The sequence below is a fragment of the Merops nubicus genome, unplaced genomic scaffold (genome assembly GCF_000691845.1).
Source record: "Merops nubicus isolate BGI_N331 unplaced genomic scaffold, ASM69184v1 scaffold10028, whole genome shotgun sequence".
Classification (NCBI taxonomy): domain Eukaryota; kingdom Metazoa; phylum Chordata; class Aves; order Coraciiformes; family Meropidae; genus Merops; species Merops nubicus.
Window position 1 is genome coordinate 2475 of NW_008623621.1, and position 10884 is coordinate 13358.

Genomic DNA, 10884 nt, shown 5'->3' on the forward strand with positions numbered 1-10884 from the left:
GAAACCTTTACATCTTTGTGAGAGACAATTTAGAGCTTATTTCTGCTTAAATTCTTTGCTTGGGTAGAGAAATCTGAGAGTGCCAAGGAATGTGCTGATAGAAGAAAAAAAGCAGCTTCTGTGATCCTTCTATCTTTTACTTTCGTTCTAGGTATCATCCTGGACTTGATGCACTTGAAGAAGCCTGGAGGCTTTGACATCTCTCTGTTCTACAGGGATATTATAAATGTAGCAGAGGATGAAGACCTTGGGGTCCAACCTGAGGCGTCAGAGAAACTGGAACAGCTCATGAAGAAAGTACGAGCAAAAGAGACCAACAAACGAGCTCTAGTCAGGTCTGTGCCTGCTTCTCACACTTCATTGGGTGAAAAATAACCTGTGATGTTGTTTTTAGACTGCCTCTCACCTTCCTCTTCTGGAATGATTATTCCAGAAACGACTATTTTTCAGAAAATGGTATCCTCGCCAAATGAAATACCAAAAATCTGCAACATGTAAAATTGTTGATTTATAGTGAAATCTGATTGAAAACAAGGCTTTTCTTAGTAGTGTTAACTTAGAAAACAATAATTTCAATGTACCTGGCAGATATTTTGGCCTAGTTTTAAACAGTTCTATGTGGCCAGTCTGTCAAGGCACTTGGTGTGGATTTGTACAGCCTTGGTATTTCTGGTCTCCTGTTGAAAGATTAAAGATGCTTATAGACATATATAAATTTAAATAAACAACCTGAACTGTTGTCACTGGCATTCTTCCTCCTGTTTACAGCTTTATTTTCCTCTTATGGGAATGTTCCTCAAGTTTTTTTCAATAATTGAGGAGGAGGAATCCCATACCAGTGACATCTTTTAGAGGAGAAGTAACACTCGCAGTAATTCACTGTGCTGCTCTCAGAACTTGAAGATTACCTCCCATTTTAAACATTCAAGTCTGATATTTTTTTCCTCCAACTTCTGATTATTTTTGTTTCTCAGATCATGCTATTGCTTGTCTCATTTGGGTTCTTTTGGTGAATTTTGCCTTCTGCATGAAGAGCTGTGTGAATTCAGAGGTCACACTGCATTGAGCACAAGTGGAGTGCCCAAGTGTGGACTTGTCCTGATAAAAAATATCGAGAAAACAAGTAGGGTGAATTATTTATGTTCACATCATTATTATGAGGGGAATGACAGCACTGCAAGAATGTTCTTATACAAGAAAAATTGTGACTCAAATTAATGTTTCCAGGGTTACATGTGATTTGGGGGGAGAAGAGTAGGAGGAGGTCAGAGAAAATAAGCTAGCTAGCTGAGGAGATGGTTTCTTTTGCAAAAGTGCTATTTTTGAGTTCTCTATCTGCTTTTTTTACACAGGTTAAATCTGTATCTGAACAAAGATCTGGCACTTTCTGTCAGTGTTTACAACCTTGTTCATAAAGCTTATAAGCCCTATCCAGTGAAGCTTTATCGGGAGACTAATGAGCCAGTTAAGACCAAAACAAGGATGTTTAATGGAAAAACAGGCAGCTTGCTCTTGCCTAGTGACACAAAAAGGGCTCAGGTAAAGTGCTGATTATGTGCCTGCTCTTTTCCTGTCTCTGATGTTGGGGGGAGATGCTGATTCTCTCACTGCTTTTGTTCACACTTCACTTTGAGGGAGAGTGGGTGGTTTCTCTGGCACGACTGTCAAGGGACAGCAGAGCTGCTGGTAGAAGTGCACTCAAAAAACACAAAGCTGAGCGTTAAGCCCTGATGTCTGACTCCAGCAGCTGGACTGCAGTATGGTTTTGATATTGTAACAATGAGTGGTGCTTAAAAAAAAACACCAAAAAATGTTGTTTCTCAGTCAGTGTTTCTGCCAGTGTGTAGCAATGATGAGAGTTGGTGTTGTCTTGTCTATAACCCTCTTTTCAGTAGGGGAAAACAATAATTGCATCTTCTTCCTGCCCTCCACAGTGTGTTTTTTTGATGTTGGCAGCACTGCTCTCTGCTTTCCCTTATTTAGGTCTATGGAAACCGTCAGATTGTGCTGGAGAAAGAGGAAACAGAAGAATTAAAACACTTTGATTCTCCAGGCTTGTTTCTGATTGGCTTCAAACCCCTTTCAATGCTAAAACAGCACCACCACATCAGACCCTCCCAGTTCATCTACCCTGAGGAGTCTGTAGTAAGTGGTAAGTAGAGATGACAAGAGGAGATTCACCACTTTGCATTAGGGCAAGTGTCTGACTCACATTGTGCTTGAGTGGGGATCATTTTGTGTAGAATCTTGGGTGATAAGAAGTGTAGAATTAACTATAGCACAAGAGAGGATTAGGCATCTGTTTTATCTGTTGTGGCAAGCAGCTAATCAAATTATGTAGACCTAGTCCCAAAGTACTTGCTTTTGTTGTTCTTGAAAGTGAAGGATCCTAGCAGCTGACAAGACAAAGGTGGTGAAAAAACTATCAGTCAAACACAAACCAAACCAGCAAGGATAATTGCTGGATTTATGTCCATATCAGCTAGGAGTGGAAGCATAATAGTCAGAAGTGTGGTTGAATTACCAGCACTTGACAGGCTTGTAAAGAGGGAAGGATAAGATGCTTAGGACTGCTTTCTCTCCCCTTTTTTTATGTGTATTTGTAAGTCTGCTTATCTAGAAGGACAGTGTTAATCCATCCCATGCTGCAATAGTAAAGAAACTCTAGCTCCTCAGTCCACCAGTGGATAAAGAAGGCTGAATTATGACCAGCTTTTTATAGTGTCTGACTAAAGAACCTTTACATGAACTTCTTCTCCAATTTATCAGTTTCCTGAATCAAACACCTCATTAGATGTCAGTCTTTTCCTGACCACCCTGTCTAGTAAAATACCAAGCAAACATGTGCCTCAAGAGAGGAACACTGCACTTGAATTCTGAGTGTGTTACTTCTGCAGAAGGTCCTGTGATACACTGCTAGGATGTCCCACTGGACCAGAAAGAAGCTTTGTAGATACTTGTTTCCAATTTCCAACTGCATTTCCTTGCTCAGATGCCAGTGATTTCATTTGTTTCACCAGAATTCTCACTGCTCTGCTCAGGATAATTTTCAAGGGCTTCCCCTTTCAAAAGTTGCTTTTACCTCTGCAAGAGTTTGAAAGAATATTTAGGGTTAAATTCCTGAGCAAAGGAGCAGAGCTGTCAGTCTGATGAGTGCAGTGTTGATTTGCAGGGAGTACCAGGCTGTTTAACGCCTTGCTGATGAAGTGTCTGGAGAAGGAGGTGATGGCCCTGTGCAGATACACCCCCCGCAGGAACACCCCTCCTCGCTTCGTGGCCCTGCTGCCCCAGGAGGAAGAGCTGGATGAGCAGAAGGTCCAGGTTGCCCCTCCAGGTATGGGAGGAACTGCTGCCTTTCCCTGCACGACTGGAAAATCTTCTTCAATGAAGAAAATGGAAATGTTTTTATAGATGATGGAAATATTCTTAGTGCTGTTGTCCTTAAAACTGAGGAGAGTGCTTTCCAACTTCCCTTTTCTTCAGTTTTGTCACTGTAAGCATCTGATGTTGAAGCTGTTTTTAAAACCCCAGTTGCATTGGTGCATGCTCAGGTATAAAATGGCTGCAGTATCTTCCCTGCCTCCTACTTCTTTTTAGCAGATTCAGGTCACTTCCCTAAAACTTAAAAGCCCTTTTTCTGTTTGACTAGACAAAGTGTTGTTCCCTGAATTTTATTGTATCCTTGGATACATTTTAAAGTATTAAAAAAATAAATATCTTGCATACTGAGTGGAGAATGATGAGGGAGCACTGGCAGACTCTTCCTCTAGCATTTTCTCACCTCTTTAACTGAAAAATCCCCTTCTATGAGGATGTACAGTAGGGAAACAACACTCCTTGTGTACAAAGCAAAGCACTTTAAAATCAATCTGTGGGCATTAACTTAATTTTCAAACAAGCCTTTTTCAGACTCTTATCCAGTGAGAGAGAGGGAAGGTGGAAAAGTTGATCTGCCTAAAAAGCGAGTCACAAGTACCCAGCTCTGAGCTATGCACTTAGTTCAAATCTCTTTCAAAAAAACCATTATCATTACATACATCAGTGTAGATACAGCATTAAACCATTGGTTATATACATTGAGATGGAGGTTAAACCATTGGTTATATATGTTGAGGTGGAGGTTAAATCATTGGTTATATACATTGAGGTGGGGATTGGGTGTCATGCTGTAGGGACTAGGCAGTATTATGGATTGCTGCTGTTTACAGCAAAATAGTTGGCTCATTTGGATTCATCAGATCTAATAAGCATCTTGGGTTTGACCTTAAATGATTGTTTTGTGTGACTGTTTTCTTGCTACCTCTCTTCTGTGCAGGTTTCCACATCATTTTCCTGCCATATGCAGATGACAAACGTCGTGTTGATTTTACAGAAAAGGTGCCAGCCAGTCGAGAGCAGGTGGACAAAATGAAAGAGATAATTCAGAAACTCCGGTTCAAATACAGGTACCTGGAGATAAACAGTGTGCAGCAGCCTTGTCCAAACTTCATCCTTAATCCTTCTGAAGACCCAGGTGCCACGTGGTTTCTGTAGCACGTTCTGGAGTTCTTTACAGAGTTGCTGTTGCCATTTGTTGCAGAGGTGTCACCTTTTATTGTGGTTCTGCCAATCTGTTGCAGATCAGACCTGGATGATTTAAATCAGAGCACTTTAGAGAGAATAATTAACCCCTTTTTCATTAGAGCTAGGATAAATATCAGGTGCTTTTATGGGAGATTTTTGTCTGAGTAGGTGGAGAGTAGCATAACTTAAGTAGAATGTCACTGTCCCCATTGGTCTCCCACAGCTTTCTAATGCAGTTGGTGCATGATGGGGATGGTGATTCAGAATGTTCAGAAAGAGGAAAAGCAGTTCTTCCAATGAGATGGGTTGTTGTGTGGAAGAGGGGAGTTTTACTTTGAAATAAGCTGGTGGTAAATCTTGGGTGTCTTGTCCAGCTTGGCAGTGTGGATTGATGTTTTTGGGGGATTGTTGGCAGGACTGACAGCTTCGAGAACCCAGTTTTGCAGCAGCACTTCAGGAATCTGGAGGCTCTGGCACTGGATATGCTTGAACCAGAACAAGCTGAGGACCTTACAAGTGAGAATTATTGGTGGGTGCAAAGGGAGGTGGGGTACAGGACCCTTGATTTTAAGTCAGAGATGTGTTACTACAAACCCAAATGTCTTTTAAGAAGTATTTGTTGTGCACAGTTCCAAGATGTAGAATACTGGAATATTGAAGCCTTACTTTCTAATGCTGTCCCTTTTAAGATAAGGGGAAAATTGTTCACTTTGCCATCCAAAATTAAGATTAAATCACCTTTTTCCTATGGGAAGAAATGTTTTCTCTAAAATGTCTCTCTTGAAGAGCCTTAATTAATATTTCAGCCTGGTAAGTGGGCAGAATTACTGAATTTTCTGCTCAGAGGCAGTGATGCCACCTCGTGGCTGTGAGAGCTCCTATGTAGGAATATCTTGGCAAAGGATAGAAACCTCCTCCTGGAGGGGAAGTTTCCTTTTTTAAAGTTATTTTGTATTTGAGTAGCAGCATTAAGGTAACTATTTGTCTCTTAAGTGGTACTTAACAAATAGTCGAGGTCCCTGTGCTAGATATCATACAAGGACATGACAGAACCAAGCTACTCACAGCTCTAGACAGTAACCTTTTGCCATCACACCTGCTGATGGCCTTGCTCAGACTTCCCTGTGATCACTCAGTCTTTGAGAGGTCCAATATTTCCCTTGCCAGTGCCCAAGGCTGAAGAGATGAACCGCAGGCTGGGCAACCTGGTGGAGGAGTTTAAGCAGCTGGTTTATCCCCCTGACTACAACCCTGATGGGAAGGCTGCAAAGAGAAAACAAGGTGAGTGGTGACAGTGCAGAGGTGCCACACCATGGCTGTGCTCTTTGTCTAGAGGCTTCTGTGTTTTCACTTTGCCTTGGGGCTTAAAGAAGCTGCTTTGTGCATTGACTCATCTCCACAACAAAGTAGGCTTGGATCCAGCAGTGATTCTTGGAGGTAGAGGATTTTGTGGTGTCCAGTTAGAGAGCTGCTGGAATGAGAAACTGCAGAATGGAAAAAAGAAAGAAGTAGAGGAAGTGATGTGGAGAAATTACTGCAAAATATCCATTTGTTTATTAATCTTTTAATCATCGTTTGTGGGTTTTTAGTACAGAGTAGTAAAATTGTTCCTGCTTTCAGTTTGGTTTTGGTGAGGAAGCAGACATTTGTGTGGGCTGTTACCCATCTTGGATTTGATAATTTTTAGGGCTAAATCTCTTAATTAATGCTGAAGTACACGTGTAGTTTGAGAGGCTGTGAAACTACATAAAGTAGGAGTGTCAGTTAGCTGAGCTCCTTGTTGAATAGTTGCATTTTTTTTTTTTGTGAGAATCCCTTAAAAGTTTAATTTGGGGATAATCATTCTATCAGAACACAGTTTCCTACTTGTTTGAGATCACTCCTGTCAATGAGATCCTACATGACTCAACATAGTGAGTGACACCTCCTTAAAACCAGGGCTGTGGGTTTGTAGATAAGTAGCTGTGAGAGGTCCCATGAACTGACAGCCATTAACTGTGGTATCTGTAAGAAAAATTGATGCCTTTCTCTTCAACTTTAAAATCTCAGTGATCTAAAATTTATTTTTTTCCAGCTTCTGATGGTCAAGCTGAGAAGAGGCCCAAGGTGGAAATGTCCAAAGATGAGCTGAGGAGTCACGTGCAGAAGGGCACTCTAGGCAAGCTCACTGTGCCTGTCCTGAAGGATGCCTGCAGGCTGTGTGGGCTGAAGGATGGAGGGAAGAAGCAGGAGCTCATGGATGCTCTAACTGAATACTTTAATGACCACTAAGCAGAAAACCCTGTTTGACTTCCATCAGCCTAAAATTTTAGTTATGTGGACGCTGTGTTCATCTTGCTTCAGAGGAGAAGGCAACTAAATGTTGAATCTAGCAGTGGAGTTGTTTTTTTACTTTTAGTTGTGGAACTTCTGTGCAAAGTTTGATTCTGCTCACAGCAGCCCAAGGCAGGATTAAATTCCCTGCTCACTCAGGTCCCCCACTGCAGGTGAACACAGTTGTGCCTTCCTGCTTTCTTAATAAAAGTGATTTTTTTTTTGACTTCTTATTTTGCAACACTGGCTATACCATCTTTGCATCATAAAGGCAGCAATACTCACTTCAGTTTGAGTAAGAAAACAGATTTATAGTGATGGTAACCATGTGAATTCAAGCAGCAGGGCAACGGTATAAATGTGGTGTATTACTGTACAAGTACTGATACTGGCTGGTTTTTTTTGGAATGAAATTGGAACACCAGTGGTAGAAAAGAACCCAAAGATGATCAGCAGATCATAAAGGAGAAAACCTAAGCTGTAACTTTCTCTAGGCTGCAGGGGTGCCTGTTTTGGTCTGCATGGTGTTTTTTAGCACTCAGGGATCCCTGTGGTTGGCACACTAATTATTGGGCAACTTACTGAAGAATTAAGTCATGTATTGAGGTTGTGCTGGAGCTGTAGTGTGGCTGTGATCACTTCTTGGGGCACTGTGGGCACCTGCCACCTCCACAGCCCCTTGAGGAAGCCCTCACTGAGCTCTGCAGGACTGAAGCTACACAGTTGTCTTATGCTTCCAGTCAGCCTGCATAATAATAGTTTATTTTTCATAAAGATTTGTCTAAGCAATCAATTCAGTTTGCTCTTTGGCAAAGAAGTTAGTGTAAATGCCTGTTTTAGCAAGACTTGAATTGAACAGTATAAAATAAACCATCCTGTCCTTAATACAGTGAATTTTCAATCCCCAAATAATGCCCTTGTTAACATCTCTCTTGGCTCACTAACCCCTAGGCACAGGAAGTTCCAGGCTGTGGATTATTGTGGTATTTTTGTTCTAGGTTATTAGATCTACCTCCTGGCTTTTAAATAATTTTTTTTTTTAATAGTAGGTTATCCCATTAAGCAGAAGTTTAGAAGGGGTGGTGATGGAAAGGCTTCAAGGCAGAAAATTAGGTTTATTCACCCAAGAAACCTTTATTGCTGTTCCTTATGTGCTTTGTCTTACATCAGCTCTTGGCAGGGTACAATAGGACAAATCCTTTGCAAAGTTGTCTTGAGCATAGCTAGCTATCAGTAGAAGCACACAGGAGCCTTTCTACACTTCCTAGAAATGAAAGGAGTCCAAAATCTTTGTGTTATGTTCACCTCAGCAAGGGCATTACTGTTATCAGCTACTTAAAAAAAATATTCAATGTGATTTTTCTTTTGTGAGCTGATCTCATCTGCTTGAGATGTACTTAAAGTGATGAAGTTAATGCCTCTGTGGAAACATTACAGGACTTATTTTCCCTTAATACTGTTGTACTTCCTGGTCTTGTCCATGCTAGCTTTGCTTTGACAGCCTGCAATAGAAGACAGGTTTGCTATGACCTATTCCAACAGAGATTTGCTCTCCTGCTCAGAGCAGTAAGTGAATTTATTATACAATATGCACTTAACTAAACCTAGCTCCAGAAACCCACCACTAATCCAGAATGCTGGTGGTGCTTCATGTTTTTCCAGAAAATGAGGTTATCTACCATTCTCTGCTTGAGATACAGGTTGATTGATCTAAAAAATGTCATGCTATTGCCTTGGCCATAAATTCTCTTGCATTGCAACAGCCTTTAGGCAACCTCTGAGCAGTCTAGCATAGGAACTTAGTTGCAAATCCTTCCCTGAGGGAATGACAATTATATTTTGTTTTCTCAGCACTTTTATTTTTCTTAAAAAGTCAGTATTTAAAAATAAGTGAGATCAGAGGTTTCCCCTCCTGCACTGTTGGTGAAAGCACCAACTCTTGGCAGCCTGTGTGCACACACTGTGCAGGAACCACCTGCCTCCTCCTCAGAAGGGTAAACCATGAGGAAACGAGTTACTGACACCTGCCAGGGGCCGGAGCTCCGTGGAAACGCTGCGAGGCAGAGGAAGCTCCTGGGGGGGTTAGAAAAGCCCTGAGCAGGCAGACAGGGACAGGATTGAGGGGGATTATTTTTTTTTCCTTTTAAACATCAAACAGGAAACACAATTGTACAACCGCTTTTCAAGAAGTAATACAATAAGAATGTGTTGGGGTGGAATAATAGAAAAGGGGTGGGGGCGGAAGAAGCAGAAACACTTAAGAATTTAGCCATTATTAAACAAAATTATTATTAAACAAAAAACTGTTGAAATGAAACACCGAGATCAAAACTAAACCGAAGCCAGACATTCATTCCCCCCTCACTTCACCTTTCCTATTCCACACACACACCAGCTCCTGGGTCTTTAGACCAACAGTCTTTCTATGGCTTGCTGGACAGACTGGATCTGGGGCTTCAGCTGGGAGCCCTCCTTGATGGTGATGGAGCAGGCGATGACGGGGCGGGAGACGCCGCAGGCGCGGCCCAGGGCCTGCTTGGAGCGCACGAAGACGTAGGGCACGTTCTTGTCCTCACAGAGCAGGGGCAGGTGCAGGATGATCTCCAGGGGCTCTGCGTCCGCCGCCATCACGATGAACTCCGCGATCCCCCGGTTCAGCGTCTTGGTGGCTGCCAAGAGAAGCTGAAGGGTAAGTCTGGGTCCTGCCAGAGAGCATCTCGCGTGGAAAAGGTGGTTGGGGGTTGAGATGGGTGTGAGGAGGTCTAGGGGTGGAACAAGGAGAGGCCAAGGGACTCACAGGGGGCAAGGCCAGCCCAGGGATGAGGGGAGACTGGGTTTGTTTGGCCTGCAGAAGAGAGGGCTGAGGTGGGACTGGAGGGATGTGGCTGCTGTTTTCTGCTACTTCTAGGGGACTAAAGAGATGGAGCCACCGTCCTGCTGAGCATGCAGGAAAAAAGAACAAGGTGCAGACTGTGACTGTTCCCTCAGGGAAATTCTGAGGCTATGCTGGAATTCTATCCCCTTGTGAGAGGGCTTTAAGCCATTGGACATGGGACCTGAGAGACTGGGGAGTTTCTATCCTTGGGGATTGTTTTTTTGAAGTTTGACTAGGCAAAGCCCTGAACAATCTGATCCAACAGAAAGGAGCCCCTCTCTGAGCAGACTGCACTCAAGGTGCCCCACAAACCCAAATCTTTTCATGACTCTGAACCCACCAGGCCTTTGGCAATCCCAGTGCCACACCATGATGTACACATGATCACAGGATGTGCACCAGAGACACAGCTTTGGCACATGCCAGAACTATACCTAAGTGTTGACAAGATTACAGCTTAGTTCTGCCACTGAATATTGCTTAAGCAGGCTAGAAGGAGGAGCAAGGAGAGGGACACTCATACAGCTCTATGGAATGTTAGTGCCCCACAGCTAGAGAGAACACACAACCTCCAGCCAACAGCTTCTCTCCAAATCCTTTCTATGATTTCTAGCACACTTTGCACCACACAGTTCTCACCTTCATTGGCTCCCTTGCGTAGCTGCTTATAGTTGCAGGACTGCTGCACGAGGTCCAGCAGAGTTTTGGTGAGCTGTGCATCAGCCAGCGGGTAAGCTTTGGGGTTCACTTCTGCTTCACTCTAGAGAGGAGAAAAAATGGAGCATTACAACAGGTGTAAAGGGGTCATCACATCCACCACATGACTACCAGACTCATCTCACCATTCTCAGTTGCTCTGCACGTACATTGGAAACCCTACAGCATTTCTAAAAAGGGATTACTCTCCGATTCAGAGCAGGCAGTATCTCTTCTCGCACAAAGAGCCGGTTTACACCCTGCAAAGCAGCAGCGACTTGCGGGGCAGCGTTCACGCCTCTGCTGTCAGAGATGCTCTATGAAGCCAAGCACTGCTGAGCAGCTCTGGCCTGCAGCAACACCACAAGCTCACACACGAATCTGACGGAGACGCCGAGCCCAGCACGCGTCGGTTGATTCCCGCCGATTACAAGCAG

At 43.2% G+C, this 10884-nt stretch overlaps 2 protein-coding genes across 2 annotated transcripts in view; one reads left to right on the forward strand and one right to left on the reverse strand.

Annotated features, from left to right (window-relative positions):
- The window catches only part of XRCC6 (X-ray repair complementing defective repair in Chinese hamster cells 6), a gene marked incomplete at its 5' end in the record, with an annotated part of 9330 nt that extends 2469 nt beyond the window's left edge, over positions 1-6861 (forward strand). Inside the window, 8 exons of the mRNA XM_008945127.1 lie at positions 152-335; positions 1353-1539; positions 1984-2152; positions 3173-3334; positions 4316-4445; positions 4979-5079; positions 5731-5844; positions 6638-6861. Coding sequence (XP_008943375.1) covers positions 152-335; positions 1353-1539; positions 1984-2152; positions 3173-3334; positions 4316-4445; positions 4979-5079; positions 5731-5844; positions 6638-6834 — 1244 coding nt within the window. The remainder of the gene's footprint in view (positions 1-151; positions 336-1352; positions 1540-1983; positions 2153-3172; positions 3335-4315; positions 4446-4978; positions 5080-5730; positions 5845-6637) is intronic.
- Positions 6862-9282: 2421 nt separating this feature from the next.
- NHP2L1 (NHP2 non-histone chromosome protein 2-like 1 (S. cerevisiae)) lies at positions 9283-10511 on the reverse strand (the record flags this gene model as incomplete). Its single annotated transcript, XM_008945129.1, has 2 exons — positions 9283-9545; positions 10391-10511. Coding segments are annotated over 2 exons (384 nt in total), but the record flags the coding sequence as incomplete, so codon positions are not given.
- Positions 10512-10884: the final 373 nt, after the last annotated feature.